Source organism: Leucoraja erinacea, chromosome 26 (genome assembly GCF_028641065.1).
Source record: "Leucoraja erinacea ecotype New England chromosome 26, Leri_hhj_1, whole genome shotgun sequence".
Taxonomy (NCBI): Eukaryota; Metazoa; Chordata; class Chondrichthyes; order Rajiformes; family Rajidae; genus Leucoraja; species Leucoraja erinaceus.
The window spans coordinates 14,938,401-14,961,379 of NC_073402.1; the positions used below are offsets into that span (position 1 = coordinate 14,938,401).

Here is a 22,979-nt window from a genome sequence, read left to right on the forward strand (position 1 = left end):
GGGTATGGAATAAAAAACATTGAATACGTTTTCCAAAGGTAAGTGTCTGGGTGAAGAAGAGCAACTTGCAGCTTTGATGCATCAATTATTTAGTAGCAGCATTGTTAAAATTTCAGCAAGATAAATCAAACTTGAAACAAATTTGCCTCCTTTAATAGGTAATGTGTTTACTTCATACAGATGGACGACGCTGATTTGAACAGGCAGTTCGAAGTGGTGTGTGAGTCAGTCTTTGGTGAAATGGAATCCCAGGCTGTGGAGGCTCTGGACCTGCCTGGCTGCTTTCGCATGCGAAGCCACAGCTATCTACGTGCCATTCAAGCTGGTTGCTCACAGGACGATGACTGCTTGTCTGTATTTTCCATGTCAGCACCCATGATGCCTACTACAACTGTCAGTGCTATTAAACCCAGTACATGTAAGTACAGACATTGAGCATGATGGTCCAAACCAGCCTTTGCTAATTGAAGTGACTCCAACCCATCCAATTCCACAGATCAATCCTTTAGACACATTTGGAGCTACTCATACTGGAAAGTGATACAGTGGCTATGAAAGTGGAGTTTGTCATACATTTCAATATTTATATGCAGTTTAAATAAGGTGCACAAGTTTCTTAAATATTTAGTCAACCTATGGGAGAACCAATTTTTAAATAGGATTCTAGATGTAAATATAGGAATAATGTAGATGTTGCCTGACTGAATTCATTAGTTTATAGCTTTCCTATTGCTCTTTTTTGTTTTAAATGAAGAACTTTCTCTATCAAACCTTATTTTCAGCCAGTTTTATTTATTTGGATATGCTGGATATGGCACAGATCAACAGCATTGCACTATCACTTCCCTGTAGTATTGACGGCAATGGAAGAAGATTACCACTGTTCTAAGAGCCTGCATCGCTACCTTTTATTCAGTTTCCACCAGTGTTTAGTTTAGTGATCAAAATATTTTCCACAAACTCATTCTTCTCAAAAGCAGTTCAGTGCAATTACATATCCCCCTTTGGTAAATGAGTTCCAACATTAAAACCACAATAAGATGTTTAATATGCCTTACTTTACACTCTATTCTGAATTCAGTCAAGCAGTCAAAAGTTGAGAAAGATTATATTCAACTAACACACGTGAGTCATTATACTGAGGAACCCAGTCGTTTATTGTAGTTTATCAAATCCTGAAAGACAAAGGCTGGAGTTGGTATGGTTATGAGAGGGACAGATTGGATCAGACCTAAGTGCAAAGATCCATCTACTCAGTAGTCTGTCACAAGGCATGATAAATCCCTCATGGCTTTGCTGCCTTAACCTTGCATCTGGACAAAAATTTAATCTGGTCAAATTACAGGTCAAACTACAGATGAACTTTGGCAGACTCAATTCATTTCCTTCTCGTCATAACTCCTTCGTAAAACTATTGGAACTCAGCTGATAATGATCTGTGGAGAGTTTACAAGGCCAACATTTTACACTACTGCAGTAAACAGCGCTTTTTAAAGATGTTGCTGAAGCAGGTTATAGAGTATCTGCCCCATTTAATCTGGAAGTGGATTATCTACAGATTGGATGTCTGAAATAAGACCTGTTATTGAACAAACGTACGCAGGAAAAACTCTATTTTTGAGGCAAGCTTTTTTTTGGCGAACCATTGACTGCACTTGATAAATTTCTAAAAAAAAATTCTTGAGATTATCAGTGCTCTAAGACTTCAAAAATATTTGCCTTGAAAGTCCCTTTCAGCCCTAATCATCTGTATGTAAAGACCTATTTTGTATGGAATGGAATGTAACTGCTCAGTTTTAGGGATGAATCTGGTTCCTCCAGATATCTGAAAGACACTTCACACTTTGAATCATACTTATGGAGATGTTTGTCTGTCAGATTTGCACTGAATCACGGCATTCACAGTACAGGTACAATATTCATATAAAATGTCCAAGATAAATCTGGCTGTATTCTTCCAAACCACATCCATTGCTGAACACACACAAGCCTCCTCTCTCCAACAACTGTAGTTTAGTTTAGAGCATACAACATTGAAAAAGGCCCTTCGACCCACCAAGTCCACACATGGACCATCGATAGCCCATTCATACTACTTTTTCAATTAGCCCCCCCTCCACATACATACACATACATACACACACACTATGCACATTTGTTTTCAAATTTACCTACAAACCTGCACATCTTTGAGATGTGAGAGGAAACCAAAGCACATGCAGTTACTGGGAAAGTGTGCAAACTCCATACCGGCAGCACCCGATGTCAGGGGCGATCCCAGGGCTCTGACACTGTGAGTCAGCAGCTCTACCAGCTGCGCCACTGTGCTACCCTTATTGTTCTAATCCTCACATCTCCCCACCATATCATCCAGCCAAGCTCTCTAGACTCACCTCTACTTAATCCCTCAAGCGTCTTTTACTAAAACAGCATTGTGTAGAGACTGATTACCACACCTCGCAGGAGGTGCCAAGAAACCCCTAGAAAATGCTAATAGAATGCATGCATCTTAGAGGGAGGCTGAGGGCTTGTTATGGAGAGTTTAACACCCTCACAGCACATATAGAGAAAAAAATAACAGAAAGAAACAACGGCAAGTCCACAGATAGTAGGAATGATCTTTCTACCAGTAATTTTCCTTTTGATACTTTGACTGTTCTAAACAGTTTAGTCAACTTTAGGCACTTTTGGGCAGAGTAAGGTGATATTAGATGGTGTTGTGATAACCAAGCAATAACTTCTTATGATTGCATCTTCATAATCCAGCTAAATTTATTTTTTCCATTAACTGCAGGTTAAGTGCAGAATAATGTAATTTGCATTGACTGTAATCTATGCTAACCTAAACCCCTGAGGATTGTAGTTCAGATCAACAGGGATCCAAAAAAAATGATGTCAACAGAAATATAGTAAAAAGGCCTGGCTCTTTCTTTACCTTACATTTTGCTAAATGGAAATCCGAGAGCTTTTAAGCCATCAATTTCAACCTGTCTAACAGGGATAAAGAGTGAAATTTACAGGATTATCGGGGAATGATTTCATAAAGAAGTAAATGCAATCATGCAACATTGCTAATATCTATATAAACGCATATGTATACGCAACATTAGCAAATTCCACATTCCATTTTGCATTGAGTTTAACTGGAGACAATGCACAGAGAATGTGAGTAATATTTTCCTGAAGCGTTCACCCTCAGCCACATGGGAACTGAATTGAATTGTTGCTTAAGTCTCTGAACAGCAATTTCCAGCAAAAGTTCCTCGCAATACTGCACTTGGCTTAAAATAGAACCCATCAAGACTATACCGAACTGTTGACAAGATCTCGGCTGCCAAGCTGGTTGGTGTGTCTGGAGACAGATTTTTCAATTAGAACGTAATCATAGGATAAGTAATTGTTGCTGTGGGAAATATTAATAGTTGCTCTGGGAACAGCTCTTTAGTTGTTTGTGTTTTGGATTATGATTGAAGGTCAAAGAGAGATCAGTAGGAACTGGCGGGTGTATGGAAGTTTCGAGATAGATCTTCCTGTTACCAGAAAGCCAAGGCTGAGAGGTAAATAAAATGCAAAGCCAACATTATAAATTGAAAGCATTTATTTCCCAATAAGCTGGATGTTTTATTTTACCCTTGCTGCTTGCTGGTAATAGCCACATTATTTTCATGATCATTGCATTTCATGACAGATATTATATGGCAAAAATGTTTGAAAATTTGAGAGCTTTACCAGAATTTTTGCTTTCAGATTCAGGCTTCAGTGTGGTCTGATGTTCATGATGTTGCTGTCACCGATGTTGCCTGAGAGGAGTTTAATGAGGTAGTAAGGACATTTATTGTGCAACATCAGAAATCAATAGAGGCCTGACTCACTCTTTCTTTTGTTGGTCTCTGCTATAATCCATGAAGAATTGTTCTCAGCAGTCCACCTGATTGTGATGACAACATTCTTGGATTAATAACTAGCGGGACATTCTTTGCCGTTTTCCAAAGGAACCAATTAGATTCATTCAGTGCAGTTCTCAATTTAGTAAATGGAGCTACCATATGAAATTCAGCTTTCAATCCTGCCCTTTGAATCTGAACCCTTTGAATCTGAATGTCTCTTTGATTTCAGCAGGATATGTGACTGAGTCAAAATGAATGTTAATAGTCAATGCAAGCCAAAGTCAAACCCAAATTTGCCTGATAATATTATGATCAAAGATACATTCTCCATTATTTAGAGCACATGCATTTATTTCTTTTTCCATCTTCTTCACATCTCATTCCTCTGATTTTGAAAGTATTGATTCATGTTGCAATCTCGTAGGAACAGGCGACTCTTATGTATAAGCCCAGAAGTAGTTTTGCCGGGGTGTAATTGATAAAAGGGAGCATCACAACTAAATCTTCTCTCTCCTGTCATTTTTCAGCATAACTTGCTCATTTTTTGGTTGCCATGAGAAGGTGGTAGTGGGTTTCTGCTATAGCACATTGTGCTTTTGATTAATACGACAAGAATGGCCTTGCCGATAACATGCGAGAGGATCAGGGCATCAACAAACACCTAGTGGCTCCACAGATGACAGGAAAATTGGAGAGCAAAATCAAGTCTGCTATTGAAAAATAAAACTCTCCCAACTCAAGTAAATGTGAATTAAATATGATCAGAGTGAATTAGCTGCAACTTTTGTGTGGTATTGTAGTCGGGAAAAGAGAATGGGCACCAGAAATTCTGCATTGTCCGTGACGATATTCTAGAGCCATACACATTTCCTCTGCCCTCAATGCCTTCAACTTGCTTTACCCTGCCTGCACCTCCACTCTTATCTTATGTTCTCTCCCCTATCCGGGATGGCATCCAGTGTTTATTTTTACCCTCTGTAAAGTGTTGAGAAACATTGAAGGGCAAAGGAGGCTGGCGCTGTAAAAGTGTTGATTTGTAAGATTTTACAATCTGAATTGATTTCATTTTTGTCCTTCACTCTTTTTTTACCCTTTGCCTTGACTTGCTGACACAGTATGAAATTCATCCCATTCAGTGTTGCGTTCAAGAACAAGCAAGGGAGACAAACATCAGCAACAAATGCTGACTGTACATTGGCATTGGCAATACATTCCTGCTTTTTCCAATAATGTCCTGAATTGAATTGAAATGAATTGAATTGAAAGATAAAGCATGGCAAAAGGCCCACCCTCGCTGACCATCGATCATCCATTGACACTAGTTCTGTGTTGTCCCACTTCTGCATCCACTCCCTATACATTAGGTGCAATTTACAGAGGCCAAGTAACCTATAAATCTGCCATCTTTGTTTTGTGGAAGGAAACCCATGCGGCCACAGAAAGATATGGAAACTCCAGATTGACAGCATCCGAGGTCAGGATCGAACTCAGGTCTCAGGCACTGTGGGGCAACGGCTTTACCAGCTGCATCACTGTGCCTGCTCAAATGGATAGGGGATTGGAAGCCAAAGAATGGGAATGGGAATCAGAAATGTAGCTATATCATGAAGTGAAGGTTTAGTCTGCAAGAAAAAATGTCCAATTTGGTGCAGACCTTAAAGCATCTGGACCGAATGATCAAAAATATATCTGGACTGATGGCCCAGTAATGCTGCCTGATTCATTGGGTATGTCAAGCCTCCTCACTTAAGTAAGGATATGTTTTCAATGGAGGGCATGTAATGGGTTTGCCACACCAATTTCTGGGAAGGCAGAAATTATCTTCAAAGAGTAATTAAACAAACTGTGTCCATCCCCTCAAGCATAGGAAAATAAGTGACAATCAACAATCTTAAGGGGTGCGGGGATCATGTTTCTCCCTGCATGGAGTATCTGGAATTTTGGGGGTCACTGTTTCAATATGAAGGATCACCCTTTCAGGAATGAAATGAGAATTAATTTCTTCACCCAGAAGGTTGTAAATCTTCGAAACTTTCTTCTCAAGGGGAGCGTGGAGGCTAATTCACAGAGTATAGAAAATGAAATTGCTAGATTTTTGGATGTTAAGGGAACCAAAGGATTTAAGGTTAATAATTTGAGGTAAACGGTCAGCCATTTTATTAGTGAATGGGAGAGCAGGTAAAGGGGCTACATGGGCCGTGCCTGCTTCTTTGGTTTATAGACAATAGACAATAGGTGCAGAAGTAGGCTATTCGGCCCTTTGAGCCAGCACCGCCCTTCAATGTGATCATGGCTGATCATTCCCAATCAGTACCCCGTTCCTGCCTTCTCCCCATATCCCCTGACTCCGTTATTTTAAAGAGCCCTATCTAGCTCTCTCTTGAAAGCATTTAGTTTAGTTTAGTTTGAGATACAACACACAAACAGACCCTTCTGCCCACCGAGTCCACACCAACCAGCGATCCCCGCACATTCACACTACCTGCCCTGCACACACTAGGGACAATTTTACACATTTACATCAAGCCAATAAACCTACATACCTATATGTCTTTAGAGTGTGGGAGGAAACCAAAGATCTCGGAGAAAACCCACGCAGGTCACAGGGAGAACATACAAAGTCTGTACAGGCAAGCACCCATAACCTGGATCGAACCCCAGTCTGTGGCGTTGGAAGGCAGCAACTCTACCACTACGCCACCGGGCCACACTATTTCTGTTTCTTCTGTTTCATAAATTATTACGTTTCTCATACTGAGGAGGACTACTCATGTACATTGCCAAATTGAACCCATGGCCTTGTACACTGCTAGGTTATATTGTGATGCGGTGGGCAAACATGGTCCTGAGTGTTTCAGGCTTCAGTATTCCTATAATAAGGAAACATATCCCCATTGTTGCATTTTCAGCCATTTTTGTGTCATTGTAAACAGTGTCATGCTAAATGTAAAACATTGATGTCCATCTTCTAATAAGCTTCTACCTTAAAACCCAATTCCAGCATTTACTTATAAGAAAGCTCCTCCAATTCCTCCACGAATGGCTACAAAACCAATTATTTCAGTGACAGCCCAGAGCAGCACAGAGTCAACCCAAGATGCATACTTGCAGAACGAGGTGAACCGGTCCACTTCCTGGTCAAAAGACATTAAATCCCAGTGCAATTCAACAGACAGTCTTGACAGTACCAAAGCACTGAATTTGGCCTTGGAATCCTTTGCCCCAAGTCGTTCTTCAATGAAGAGCTCTGAGGGAACTGGAATTAGTAAAGGCATCCTGAGTCGTGATGAACCAAAGTTACAGCCGCGCCAAAGGAAGTGGCGTTCATCTGTAGGGATACAGGTAAACACTTTCTTATCTCTTTAATTGAATGAGAATTGATACATTGCCTCATTTGGATTATTGTTTTATTGGAATGAATAAGTATGACCCACTTGATTTTCTCCCATCTTCTTGTTACTTTGGTGAGAGAGGACTGATGTCTGAAAGCCGGAACTGGGACAGGGGAAGGAGAAGAGGGAGTGTGAGTGGAAGTTTGAATATAGAAGGCCCTGGTTGGAACCTGAGAGGTAGAGGATACAGTCATGAGGTTGCACTTCAGCCCATTGGAGATGGAATCAGCTACCTTGTGGGAGCTTAGTATGAGGTCAGAACCTTAAGGTCATCAACAAATGGAGACTGACAGAAGTGAGCTTATCAAAGGAAGTATTACATGGGATCTTAATGGAGGCATATCTGATGAATACTCAGATCATACACAGGGTGATGAATACATGACAATATTTCAAAACAATGCAAAATGAGCTGGGTTTGGTCTTTATCGCCCTTTCTTCTGCAAAAATCCCAGTTCGTTTTTGTCCAATTGAATAAAATAGTGCTTTTTGTGATATATTTCCCAAATCAATATTTTTGCTAGTACAGGTGCACAACCTTTTATCCGAAGATCCAAATAACGAAAACCTCCGAATAGCGACATTTTTTCAGTCCTTGAAAAAAGGTCCTTGAAAACGTTCACGGAGGGCGGCCCGCAGAGGTGACAGAGGAACCTCCGGTCGGTCCTCGAAGAAAGGGGAACTAAATCCCCATCCATAAAAGAGAAGGTGAGGGTATATTGCGCGGGAGGGTTAATAATTGACAATATGCTGCTGTCTGCCCGCTGAGTTAAAAAAGTTCCCACGGTAGACTCACGATACACAGTGTATCGTGAATCTTGCGTGGGAACTTTTTTAACTCAGCGGGCAGGGAGCTGCAGATTGTCGCTCCCTTCAGTTTCACCCCACCTACACCCCTCTGCTTCCCGGCCATGTGTGTGACCCCTTCCCTCCCCTCTCCAGCTCCCCGCCCATTGCACCGGCGTGGGGGCTTTGTACTGTCTTCACGTCGGCAATGCCAGTCACCGGAGACGTCAGGACCAACGGGACACCGACCCCCAGGCCCACTGCAAGCACGGAGATCCCAGAGACCCACAGCCAGCAGCAGCCCAGCCCCGTTCCAACTCCAGAGGAAAACTGCAAACTAGCGGGAGACATCGGGACCACCAGAAGCCGTTCCCCGATGGGCCGCTACGGCGACAAGTGGCAGTTCGCCCACAGCCCGAGCTGTGCACCCTCATCAGGACACCGACCCCCAGGCCCACTGCAAGCACGGAGATCCCAGATCAGCAACTCCAGCCCAGCCCCGCTCCAACTCCAGAGGGGCAGAAACTGATGGTGCGCAAGGTGCGTCTTGTTCTTGAGGTCGCGCAGCTCGGGCTGTGGGCGAACTGCCACTTTTCGCCGTAGCGGCCCATCGGGGAGCGGATTCCTCTGGAGTTGGGGGTGGGGGGGAGGGGGAGGGGGGGGTATTGTGCTGTTTGATCGCCGCCTGCTATCCCAGGGACAGGGAAACAGGACGTTCACCGAGGGTGGCCCACAGAGGTGACAGCGGAACCTCCGGTCGGTCCTCGACGAAAGGGGAACTAAATCCCCATTCATAAAAGAGAAGGTGAGGGTACATTGACTGGGAGAGTACGAATCCCAAGACAAAGTTGAGTGAGCGTTCACCGAGGGTGGCCCGCAGAGGTGACAGCGGAACCTCAGGTCGGTCCTGGAAGAAAGGGGAACTAAATCCCCATCCATAAAAGAGAAGGTGAGGGTATATTGCGCGGGAGGGTTAATAATTGACAATATGCTGCTGTCTGCCCGCTGAGTTAAAAAAATTCCCACGGTAGACTCACGATACACTAAGTGTATCGTGAGTCTTGCGTGGGAACTTTTTTATCTCAGCGGGCAGGGAGCTGCAGATTGTCGCTCCCTTCAGTTTCACCCCACCTACACCCCTCTGCTTCCCGGCCATGTGTGTGACCCCTTCCCTCCCCTCTCCAGCTCCCCGCCCATTGCACCGGCGTGGGGGCTTTGCACTGTCTTCACGTCGGCAATGCCAGTCACCGGAGACGTCAGGACCAACGGGACACCGGCCCCCAGGCCCACTGCAAGCACGGAGATCCCAGAGACCCACAGCCAGCAGCAGCCCAGCCCCGTTCCAACTCCAGAGGAAAACTGCAAACTAGCGGGAGACATCGGGACCACCAGAAGCCGTTCCCCGATGGGCCCCTACGGCGACAAGTGGCAGTTCGCCCACAGCCCAAGCTGTGCCCCCTCATCGGGACAACAACCCCCAGGCCCACTGCAAGCACGGAGATCCCAGATCAGCAACTCCAGTCCAGCCCCGCTCCAACTCCAGAGGGGCAGCTGCTACTGGTGCGCAAAGTGCGTCTTGTTCTCGGGCTGTGGGCGAACTGCCACTTGTCGCCGTAGCGGCCCATCGGGGAGCGGATTCCTCTGGAGTTGGGGGTGGGGGGGGGGGGGGGGAGGGTATTGTGCTGTTTGATCGCCCCCTGCTATCCCAGGGACAGGGAGACAGGACGTTCACCGAGGGCGGCCCGCAGAGGTGACAGCGGAACCTCCGGTCGGTCCTCGACGAAAGGGGAACTAAATCCCCATTCATAAAAGAGAAGGTGAGGGTACATTGACCGGGAGAGTAGGAATCCCAAGACAAAGTTGAGTGAGCGTTCACCGAGGGTGGCCCGCAGAGGTGACAGCGGAACCTCGGATCGGTCCTGGAAGAAAGGGGAACTAAAAAGAGAAGTGGAGGGTATATTGCGCGGGAGGGTATATCGCCTACCTGGAAGAAACCGGACATTTTTTCCAGGATGTCGTCTGCACACCAAAGCTCATGTTTGGCGTCTCTGCTGCACACGGATATAAGAGTGTGAAAATGTCGCCTTAGGCCGCCTTAGGGCATGAAGCCCCGCTAGGGTGACATGAGTGCGGGAGGTGATTCAATGCTGCGGTCACATTTACAAATTCAGGAATTCATTCAACACACTGCATTTCATACAGACATTTATTCTGCAAGAAAAAAACTACACTGAAGACTCAAACTCGCGACCGAGGAACTGCCGGGATCAAGGCGCAAACTCGCGACCTTGCGGATATGAGCCGGGCACTCTACCACTGAGCCAGCCATTAAAATCTACGCTAAAAAATTTCCATTCCGAAGACCGACAAATTCCAAATTACGAAAAGTGTCTGGTCCCAAGGCTGTCGGATAAAAGGTTGTGCACCTGTACTGTTTTTCCGTCTTTCAATAAACCTTCAAGGCGAAATTCCCTTTGCATGATCGATCATACCCGAAAATATGTTGAATGAGAGTTATTATGACACGTTATTTCACAGTTATCAACCTTTTTCTCAAAAACACATATGAAATATTATACGGGACAAATTCTACCGCAGTAAATTATTCACGTAGTTCTTTTAAAGTCAATTGGCAAGGTTGTATTCAATATTCTACATTTAATTACTGCTGTGAAGCATATAAACCAACCTGTTTTAACTCCCCAACGTTTAACTTAATGCTATGTTGGAGCATGAACATGCGAGTATGCGAATGCCTATTGAGAACACACAAAGGGTGCTATGTTAATTAAACCTTCATTCTAAAGATAGAACTCAAAATCCTCTTCCAGCCAGTCACTCCTGATAATGTCACCAGTGTTGACCTTTCTAAGATTCCCTGAGTGAAGGTTCCTTGATTAAACGATTATGTACACAAATTGATGGGCAGTTTCCAATTTATTGCTATGCCAACAAGGCATGGTTGAAATAAGGGCAGGAGAGCTTCATGGGCTGTCTTGTGTAGTCACTCCTCAACTCTTCACACTGTGGGTTTTTTTGTTTTTTTTTATTTAATTCTTTATTTCGAACAGAATAAAAGAATAAAAAGCAAGTGTGAAACAGCATACAAAAAACAAAACAAGAATATTTATAAAGTGTCATAAACAATATCTATAAATAAATGAAATCGTATGTGTCCGAAAAGGAGCAGGAAGAAGCCAAAGGTTATTAATTCCCACCCCTTATTCAACTGCTTGTAATTATCTTATACAAATTTAGCAGCTATATGTACACCATATGTACACCAGCAGCTGTATGTACACCAAATTAGTTACATTTATACACTAATCAAATATTTACAAAGCCATACAAAAAAGAGAGAAAAAAATCGAGAATCGATTTGAATCGAGCTCATTAATCATAACCTCCACTCCTATCCATGGGCTGCACGCAAAGAACCAAATGAGCAAATATCCTATTGGCAGCTCCTCCCTTTCCACTCACACACTTTCTCAGGTATAGTATGATTTGAATGGACAGCACGGAAGATTTTTCATGGTATTTCAGTCATAAACAGTAATAAACCAATAACCATCTTAATATCTTGGACACATCTGGGGAGGCATACCAGGACCAAACAGCAAATCATTGGCCCAGAAAACCCTGATTACCTTTGACAAGACGATAGATACAAAGTGCTAGAGTTATTCAGCGGATCAGGCAGCATCTCTCGAGAAAAGGGATAGGTAACGTTTCGGGTCAAGACCCTTCTTCAAACTGAGAATCACGGGAGAGGGAAACTAGAGCTATGAAAAGATACAAAGAACAAATGAATGAAAGGTATGCAAATCAGAGCCAGCAACGATGATCAAGGAAAGGTGGAGCCCACAATGGTCCATTGTTGGCTGTGGAGAAGGTGATAACGAGTGGATACAAACAGTGAAACTAAGCAGGACAACAGTGAAACTAGAAGGATGCCAAGATTGGGGGAGGGCAAAAAGAGAGGGAAAGCAAGGGTTACTTGAATTTAGAGAAATTGATATCATACTGCTGGGGTTGTAAGGTTGCCCAAGCGTAATATGTATTGTTCCTCCAATTTGTGTTTAGCCTCACTCTGGCGGTGGAGGAGGCCCAGGTCAGAAAGGTCAGTAGGGATGGGAGGGGAGTTAAAGTGTTTGGAAACTGGGAGATCTCGTAGGCCAAGGCAGACTGAGACTGAGGCAGGACTCGTGGTGGACCCTTGCCCACAGGCTATCACCTATTTTTTTTTAAATATTTCTAATATTCAGAGACATTTAAAAATCATAAAAACGAATGAATAATTAAAAAATATTTGAAAATGTTAAAAAATAAAAAAATAAAATTGATTAAAGATGAAGTATAATGCTACGGGATAATTACGCATCAAGATAAATTAAAGATAAATAGATTCTCCTAATCTCCACATCACAATTTTGCATTAAAATTAATATGAATTCTGATTTTAATCCAAGATCATTGAAATGGATTGCAATAGCCTTTCCCCCATCCTAAGTCCTTTGTTTGCACTGCATTATTGAGTTTAAAGGATTGCAGAGCTGATGTTTATCGTTCTGCTGTTCAATGGCAATCATGCCTTGGTTCTCTTTGAATTATCACATGAGAGGATAACCCCAGCATTTCTAGACTCTCAGTCAGAATCCAGAGACAGAGCAGGGCAATCATCTAACCCAAGCTTGATGTGCTCATCTAGTGAGAAGGATAAACTTCCCGACTTGAGGCTTACCTACCAGGCAACAGTGGCACACCTACGAAGTGAGTCAGCCACAGCCAGAACAACCTGAACTGTTGCCATTAGTCGATAATAATTACAAGTCGAAAGCTCGGATGATTTGGCACATGGTAACAGGGTTACTTTCTGCAATGAACTCATTCTGTTAAAGATGGCAATTTCCACCACATGTAGTTTGCATTCTGCAAACCAACTACTGCCAGAGCACGGGTGGGAGTTTTACAAAGAAGTAGCCTTTCCCTCATCCAAAGTCCCCTGTATGCACTGCACTGTTGATTTTAAAGGATTGCAGAGCTGATGATTATTGTTTTGCCACTCAATAGCAATCATGCCTTAGTTCCCTTTGAATTGGTCACCTTCTTCCATGTCCAATAAATCCTGTGAGTAGAATAGAAAGTGCCAATATTGGCAATGATAATTTCATACACTCAGTGCAATTTTGCACAGTAGCAGCAACCCCCTCCTCTTTGAGTTAAAGATTCCTCCTTACCTTGTTGATTAACTTTGCTGAATATGTTCCCAGTGACTGGTTGTTATCCTGTGTGACTGCCTGCTTGTGTTTCGGATGAGTGTGAGACGCCACGGTGACTCCGTCGAGACTTCCACGGGTTACTTGAAAGTGTTTTAGGAAACCTACTTTCTATGTTTGTTCGAACGCGATGGCACAAGTCATATTGAATTGTTCGATTACATCACAAAATGTCATCGTATCAGTTAGACAGTGTGACAGCATGAAGCTGCCACACAGTAATTCTGACTGCTATCACATTTCTGCCAAAACAATGTCTATATGAAAGGAATATCGGTCGTGGGACTACTCTCTTTAATATTTTGAAACAGTGAAGGTACTTTAGTTGGTTCGTGATATCATAAGGAACTTTGTGACATCAGACTAGTCAGTGCAACATCATAAAAAATGCGTATCTGTTGCTTTGTTTTCCATTTGAATATATAACCAATGAGAGTTAAAAGCAAATTGCTCAATATTTCTAATTTTATATTCCAAGACTATAAGTTTTTATCCTGTAATGAACAAAATATATGCATTCCCAACCATTCCCAAAAGCACCATTTTTACCTCGATATGTAGATTTACACACGTACAGCACATTTTTATAACCTTAGGAAATGTGGAATAGTAACCCATGGCTGTATGTGAGTTTAGTTGTGAAGTATTTAACCATGGAGAATAAATTAATACTTTTTAAGAATAAAGTTAATTTGCAATAAAATTAAAAAAAAATACACTTCTACAGAATAGTGCAAATTCCTGTTATAACTCTCCGTTCTCCAGTTGGGCCATTGAGCATAAAAGTTAGAAAATAATCCTGTAGCTGTTTAAAACTTTGCTTAGACCACTTATGGTGTACTGGGTGCAGTTCAGGACACCGCATTATATGAAGGATGTGTACCCCTGCACCCTTTCATAAAGGTTGCAGAAGGGGTTTACCAAGATGTTTTCTGGATTGTGAGAGGCATAGATAGGGTAGATAGTCATAGTCTTTCTCTCAGAATGGAAGTCAAATAATCGAGAGCATGGGGTTTAAGGTGAGAGGAGGAAAATGTAAAAGAGATGTGCAAAGCAAGACTTTGACAAAATGGTGGTGGAAGCAGACACAAAGTTTAAGATGCATTTAGACAAACATATGAACAGACAGGGGAAAGAGGAATATAGCACATGTGTGGGCAGATGGGATTAGATAGATTGGTGGGCACAGATGGAGGGCCGAAGGGCCTGTGTTACATGCTCTATGTTCTATATATGCTAGGCCTACAGCTTGGTTCGTCATTGCTAACAAGGTGGTTTGTTATTGACTATTTAAATGAGTATCTCAACTACCTCTTTCACCATTGGTTTCAAAGAGATATTTAGGTTAGAAAGAAAAAAAATAGTCACCAATACACTTCTAAAATATTATTTTAAACCATATTTGCAGAGTAAAGGAACTGTGAAAGCTTATCAAAAATCTCAAAGCACTCAAAAATCCAAACTGCCATTCAAAGAATTCATTTCAAATATACACACTAAGGAATAGTAGATGCTGGTTTACACCCAAGATAGACACAGAATGCTGGAGTAACCCAGTGGGTCAGGCATAGGGTCTGATGAGAGGTCTTGACACCTATTCCTTTTCTCCACAGATCCTGCCTGATCCACTGAGTTACTCCAGCACTTTGTGTTACCACTAAATACTAGTGTTTAGTTAATTTCGCCCAGTGAACCAAGTTGTCTCCAGCATTTGGGGTTGTGCTGGAGGAACCTACTTGAGACTTGTGGATGCAATGGAACAAGCAACTAGATACACACTCTCAGGGTATAGATGCATGTGCCCCATATATCTACTTTCAATATCAGGCAGTTCTATGGTTTAAAATATTTATTCAAATATAGTTACTTTATTATTCCTGAAGAAAGAAAATAAAATAATCCACATTACAGTTTTATCATTGTAGTGCATGTGAATGCAAACTGTGCCATAAAATCTAATGTTTCCTAAGTTTGTTTTTTCTATTTAGTCACGGACAGTAAATGGGTTTCTTGTTCAGTGGCTATAATAAGATTTCACTCTGTTTCATTGCATCAGGTGGATAGTTCAGAGACTATGACTGATTCTGACACAGAGAGTAAAGGCCTTCGAGAATTCCATTCAATTGGGGTACAGGTTGAAGATAATAAACGGTAAGCTAGTCATCTTCATTCATTAGAAATGAATATTTATTTTATTGCTTGTGGAATCGGAGGATCAGATATCGGAGAAGGAAATAATTTGGTGCATTGTCACACTGAAGAAGGGTTTCCAGCCGAAACGTTGCCTATTTCCTTCGCTCCATAGATGCTGCCTCACCAGATGATCCCAGGGATAATTGTGTCAACATATGAGAAGCATATTATGGCTTTGGGTCTGTACTCGCTGGAGTTTAGAAGGATAACGGGAGATCTCATTGAAACCTACTGAATAATGAAAGGCTCAGATAGAGTGGTTGTGGAGAGGATGTTTCTAGGAGTCGGACCAGAGTGCACAGCTTGAGAATGAAACGATGTAGCTTTAGAATGGAGAAAGGGAGGAATGTCTTTGGCCAAGGGGTGGTGAATTGATGGACTTAATTACCACAGATGGTTGTGGAGGCCAAGTCATTGGGTATTTTTAAAGTAGAGATTGATAGGTTTTTGATTAGTAATAGTATCAAAGGTTACAGGGCAAAGACAGGAAAATGGAGTTAAGAGACAAAAATAAATCAGCCATGGGCGAATGGTGGAGCAGACTCAATGGGCTGAATGGCCTAATTCTGCTTCTATGTCTTAACATCTTATGATCTTAAGTACATCTGCTCATTTACCAATAGATCACCCACTGCTTTATTGGAGTCATTCAAAGCTTCTTTGCCCCAGAGGCCAGCATGAAATTCAGCTCAATCTCACTGTGAACCATAACCCGAAGCTGCATTTACTGGGTAATTAGTGTATCCTCTCAGCAAACCGTTTTCACATCCAACAGTGAAATAAATCGCCTATGATGTAGATGAATTGATTACATCCTTTGATTCTCCACAAACACAGAATCAAAGAGAAAGTTGCTCAATGCTCGATCAAGCCCTGCTGATTATGGTAGAACATTCCCAGAAGCAAGCACAACCTCACAGCTCAGATGAGAGATTTCAGAATTAGAATTCCACTTCCACATGTACATGACCAATACCCAGTACCACCTCCTTCATCCGTTCTATAATCTACAAGGCATTATTGGTTTCTCCTGCTGTTTGTCTAGTATTATGATCTGCACAAGCTAAAACTCCTCTGTTTAATGTCAAAAAAACTCAATCTTCCTGTCTGCTTTCTTCCCCAACTGCTTGCACTGCAGGAGCCTGAACTCCAGTAACCCGCTGAGTTCCCAAGTCAAATTGTTCAGCTGATTAACATGACCCAAATCCACCAGCTTTCTTTCTCCTGCAATGCATCGCCCTTCTCTGTCACTACCTGTTCCTGCCACTGTCAAATCTCTTCTCCCACCTCAGCTGCCTGATGTAGATATATTCCCCATTGCTCTTCCTAATTACTTCCATCACTCCACCTGCCACCAGCTGCAAGTAATATAAAGTACTAGAGTATTTGTATGTTGATTCGGTAAAAAAAAACATTTCAAATTGTCCCTGGTGTGTAATGCTAGTATATAAGTGCCAGTGACTAAGGGGTCGGCCATTTAGGACTGAGATGAAGAAAAATGTTTTCACCCAGAGAGTTGTGAATGTGGAATTCTCTGCCACGGAAGGCAGTGGAGGCCAATTCACTGCATGTTTTCAAGAGAGATTTAGATATAGCTCTTAGGGATAATGGAATCAAGAGATATGGGGAGAAATCAGGAATGGGGTACTGTATAGGATGATCAGTCATGCTTTGTTCCCATGTACCCCAGCATAAAGGGCTCAATGCCATCCAAAGTACTACTCCATTTTCAGTGGACACATGCCACGGCTTCGCATGAATCATTAAGGATGTTACATGTTCCCAGTGAGGTTTTGAGAATATCCTTAAATATTTTCCTCTGTCCATCTGGTAACCTTTAGCCTTGAAGGTGAACAGGATAGAGTTTGGGAACCTGGTATCAGGCATCCGAGCAATATGCCTGCCGAACAGAACTGTTTGAGTATAGTTAGTGCGTTAGTGCTGGCGATGTTAGTCAGAGAGAGGACATCAACCTAGGTTCACTTATCCTGCCAATGCAACTGGAGAGCATTGTGGGGCCAGTAAACACAAACAACTTTTCTGGCCTATATAAATCTATATGATCACATCTAAATAAATCACATCTAAATAAATCAGCCTGATATGTTTAAGAAAGAACTGCGGATGTAGGAAAAATTCAAGATAGACAGAAATGCTGGAGAAACTCAGCGGGTGAGGGATCATCTATGGAGCGAAGGAATAGGTGACGTTTCAGGTCGAGACCCTTCTTCAGACTAAGCCTGATATTATCACTTTTATCTCTCCTTTGGAACCTCTCCACCCCCAACATGGAAGCATGCACTTAGACCCCAATGTAAAATGCACCTATTTGGATGTTGAGTGATATGAGAATCAGATCAGATAGAGGACTTTCATGATCTCCATTAATAATAAGGAGCATACACACAAGAGACTGCATATGCTGGAATCTTCAGCATACAACAAGTGCTGGAGAAGTCAGTAGGTCAGGCAACATCTATGGAGGGAAGTGGACAGACGATATTTTGCGAATGAAGAAGGGTCCCGATCCAAAACAGAACCTTGTTCCTTTCCCTCTGCGAATACTGCCTGACCACTGTGTTCCTCCAGCACTTTGATTTTTAAATAAGGAATGGACATTTGGCTGAAGCAAGGAAGCAAAGCTTGTGTCCTCAAAATTGTGATCGAAGGGGTGGGACGTGAACACCTTCACAGAGCAGGACAGCCTCTGCAAGGTACTGTGCTGGATGCATTGTTTAATCAATTTTTCCTTTATTCTAGACATGCCAGATTTAAACGATCAAACAGTGTGACAACAAGTGTGCAGGCTGACCTGGAACTCGAAGGCATCCCGGGGGTGTGCGTGAGCACAGAGGACAAGGGCTTCCAGTTCAGCCAGCCGTTTGTGCGGCATTCCTCAGAGCCAGAGCAGTCCAATGAGTACACGTCGTTCAGAACTGTTCACACACAGGGACAGTGGGCGTACAGGGATGATTACCGGATGCGCTATGAGAGTGCTGACCCCCAACGCCAGGACCACTGGGGAGAATCCAGTGTTCACAACCACCCAGAACCCGGCAGAGTGTCTCCGTGCCACAGAGATGGCGACTGGTTTATCAAGTTGCTGCAGGCAGAGGTAGAACGATTGGAGGGTTGGTGTCAGCAGATGGAGAGAGAAGCTGAGGACAATGACCTACCTGAAGAGGGTGAGTTCTGGTCACATATTTAAGGGCCTGTCCCACTTGTGCGTCATTTGCGCGTAATTTACGCGAAATAATTACGCGTCACGACACACGACATGCTCATGGCGTGCATTACGCGCGCATGGCGCGTGGTGAGGCAGGGAGGGATATGCAGTGACACACGGTAGCGCACGGCGCCCCAGTGTTTTGGGATTCTCAAAATCCTCACGTGCCACCTGCGTTACGCGCAAATGATAAGTGGGACAGGCCCTTTAAGTGTCTTAGTAAAAGTGTTATTCTGTGATAACGATCATTTGCACTTGTTTCAAATGCCTTTCGAGATGAGAAATGAATCCCCTTGATTCTTTCCCAATATAACCTCTTTCATCTTATGTGTTGACTCAAGGAATCAAAGATGCTGGAATTTTGCGTTGAATACAAGGTGCAGGAATAACTCAGCGGCTCAGGCAGATTCTCTGGGGAACACGAAGAGAGGACCTATCGGGTCAGGGAAGAAGAGTACCAACTCAAAACGGTGCCTTTCCATGTCCTCCAGAGAGCCTGCCTGACCTGCTGATTGCACCAGCACTTTGTGTTCATAATATATGTTATTTTGTTGCTCTGACGAAGGGTCTCGACCTGAAATGTCACCCATTGCTTCTCTCCAGAGATGCTGCCTGTCCCGCTGAGTTACTCTAGCATTTTGTGTCTTTCTTTGGTGTAAACCAGCATCTGCATTTCCTTCCTACACATCACATGCTTTTGGGTGGGTTGACGAGTGGATATATTTTGATGCACAATGTTTCACAAATTGTGGTGGACAATCTGTGATACGTTGTGAAAGGGTGCGGATCTTTTTCTGTCCAATATCATCAGCTTGGGCAGCAACCTTTCCCTGAGTTTTATATCGTTGCGTCTTAATGAGTTTAGAAGTGTATAAAATAACTCCACTTTTCCCCCATTTTCCTATTGATATGCTCAGTTATTTTTCGCACCCTCATTATATATATAATCAACGGATGACAATCAAGCTGTTTCTGGCCATTTGGCCAGAATATTTTATTACCTGGCACAAGTTTGATGTATATATATCTCTCTACATCACCGTTTATATTTCTTGTTTCCCTTTCCCCTGACTCTCAGTCTGAAGAAGGGTCTCGACTCAAAATGCCATCTATTCCTTTTCTCCAGAGATGCTGTCTGATCCGCTGAGTTACTCCAGCACTTCGTGTCTATCTTTGGTTTAAACCACCATCAGTAGTTCCTTCCAACACAATATTAGTTTAGTTTTGAATATCAGCCCACCGAGTCCATGCCGACCAGAGATCACCAATACACTATTTCTATCCTACACACTGGGGATGATTTACAGAAGCCAATTAACCTACAAACCTGGAAATTATCTAGATCAAACACACTAAAATTAAACTGCGACATGAGAACGAGATCTTTTTGATGGGAATTTTGCCCAAATTTCCTGACAGTAACATTAGTGTATGCTGGAAGATAAAACTTTCCAAAAATGTTAAGGAATCATCGTAAACATCTGAGCCTGGGGAAAGTTTGGAATTGCACAAGCTTCTCTCTCTGATTATAGATGTGAAAATCAAACCGCTGTGCAAATGCAAATTTAGTGGAGGAGAGTATTTATTGCTGAATTGAGCTGATAAAATTATTGGCCGGTTCTCACGGTGCGACCTGACACAAGATGTCACCAGAGTGAAGTGGCCGTGGTCCAGCACGAGTTCCGCACGATATAACGGGGGGTAGATAAAGAGTTCCCACGGTACTCGGCAATTCTGTCATTTGTGCGAGTGACTTTCCGTTTCCCGATCTTTCCCGTTAATCGTGAATGAACATTGTGGACTGTAGTGTAGTTAATCACGTGGCACAAATTATGTCACTTTTTTTCACACACTATATAAATATCCTCCGTTCGTAGAATTGGCTCATTTGCAGACATGCCTATACAAAGTTGGTTCGAGTACAGGCTGGTTGTTATTTTCATTGACGCGCAGTATGCATTAGCGCAACATGTGCATCGAAAACGCTTGCGTGAAGGCAGAAGGGTGAGATTAATTAAAAAGAGAATTAAGAGGAAGTCTCACTGGGTTAAGCCCATGTTTCAACGGAGACCTCAATTTGGACAATATGAGCAACTGCTTAGACATGATTCCTACTTCAAACAAAGAGGGTGTAAAAGCTGTCTGCCACTACTTTTACATTGCAGCTGCAGGGAAAAGACAGACTTATAAGATAAATTAAAGGTAACTGCAAAAACAGCACTTTTACATCTGTAGCATTGTATGTTTTTAAATCATGGATAACATTAAATTGTTCTCCTGTACATAAACTAATATATTGTTATAGATACTCACATGAGCACCCGGGATACTCCGCAGCCTTCGTCTCCAGCAGGTTGCGCTTTGTCTCCCTATTTCTATAATCCTCTCTAGATTTGTCATAGAGAATCTCATTGCATTGGTACCACTCCAACAGTTCCCCCTCTTGTTCCCTGTTGAAGTTATATGGCCTTACCTTCTGCCATCTTCCCTTTATGTTATCGGCTGCTGAGGCTTTTGGGGAGGCAACAGCTACTGGGGAGGCAATCTCAAATCCACCTTGATCACCCTCTCCCTGCTCCAAGGAGCCCACAGGCAGTGGTATCTCTGGCATCTCCTCTTGCCTCTCCACCTGCCTCTCTTGCTGAGTCTCCCCCGCATTTACCTGCATGGCTAAAAACTTTCTGACTTTCTTTGACCCCTTTCTTTGCGCTTTTCTGAGAGGCATCTCTGCAAGTCTTACATCAACACTCTTGCAGCTGCAGATGGGACGAATTAGTTAACATGTTTTGGGGTTTTTAGAATAGGGAAGGAATGTAAAACAGTATGGGTTGGCATTTTGTCCACGAACGATGGAGCGAGGAAAAGATTGCTCTAAATTTAGTTGTTCGTTTTCTTTGGCGAGTACAAATCAAAACGAAGATTTAAACAAAAAAAATAGCAACGATGGATTCACGACGGAGTTATTGGGCAATAAAGGGGGCAGCTGAGTTGACGGGGGGCGGAGACAGTGTTGCATTCTATCGTCCTGTATCTAGGAGCTTGAGAAAGACCGTGTCCCTTGCCCATGATTACAATGCGTTCGCGTCTCTTTTACTTTCTCAGCTCACCAGCACAACTCCAAGTGAAGCTGGCCAGAAATAGCGTCTATCATTTCCTCGGGTGTTCGTCAAAGCAGTTTCAAAAGCACTGTTTATTCTCTGCCTCAGAAGACAGTGGAGGCCAATTCTCTAGATGATTTCAATATAGAGCTTTTAAAGATAGCAGAACCAAGGGATTTGGTGAGAAGGCAGGAACGGGGTACTGATTGTGGATGATCAGCCATGATCACTTTGAATAGCGGTGCTGGTTCAAAGGGCCGAAAGTCCTACTCCTGCACCTATTGTCGATTGTCTGTTGTGTATCGTCTATATGTTGCTCAATGCATCTCAGAATACACCCTGCCAGTATCATAATTGGATTCAGAGGAGAATTATACTTCAAAAATCCACGAGGGTGCTTTTTTGAAAGTTGGTTCGATTGACAGATCGCAGTCCTCGTTGAGAAAGATAAATGTCGATCACTTTCAGCTAGTTAACTAGTGAATGTGGGTTACCCGCAAGTGTCATAGATGCATCCCTCCCCACACTCCTCTGTGTCCCATAGTTCTGTTCTCGCTCCTCCTCCCCCCAGATGGACAAGAAAAGACTCCACCTCCCTGTCCCCACCTTTCACTCATGCAGCCTTTTACTGTGAAAAAGATTCTCAAACAATGACAATTAGGTGGGACGTCCTCAATGGACACATGGTCCATTGGTGATATTGAGATCACCTTTTTTACTCACCTTATGTCCCCTCTGTCAATCTTCCAGGTTTACCGTTCGCAGGAGTTCCCACGGTACCCGCAAGAGTCATTACGGATATCACACGGATATCACAATGGCATCTGCGTTCATACAATGTTGCAACACTCACCAAAAAGTGCTCAAGTTACTCTTGCAGAAATTCAAAAATGTTTGAATTTTCTCCCGACCTTACAAAGTTACACGACTACCTGCCGTTAGCGCCACGGAGGTCCTCGGTGGTCCATGAATGCCGTACTGTTATCGCAGGAGGTTCCCACGATGTTAAACTCTTGTTAAGTCTTGCATCAGGTCGCACCGTGAGAAAGCCCTTTTAATGCTGATAATCCTAATGTGTCATTTATTAAATTGGTTAAAAGATACAGCTTGGAATCCTT

At 42.9% G+C, this 22,979-nt stretch overlaps 1 protein-coding gene across 1 annotated transcript in view; it reads left to right on the forward strand.

The window, feature by feature from the left end:
• LOC129709671 (disks large-associated protein 2-like) overlaps window positions 1-22,979 on the forward strand; it is a 562,214-nt gene that overhangs the window by 528,991 nt on the left and 10,244 nt on the right. Inside the window, exons 8-11 of the mRNA XM_055656173.1 lie at window positions 181-418; window positions 6,889-7,229; window positions 15,401-15,495; window positions 18,298-18,722. Coding sequence (XP_055512148.1) covers window positions 181-418; window positions 6,889-7,229; window positions 15,401-15,495; window positions 18,298-18,722 — 1,099 coding nt within the window. The remainder of the gene's footprint in view (window positions 1-180; window positions 419-6,888; window positions 7,230-15,400; window positions 15,496-18,297; window positions 18,723-22,979) is intronic.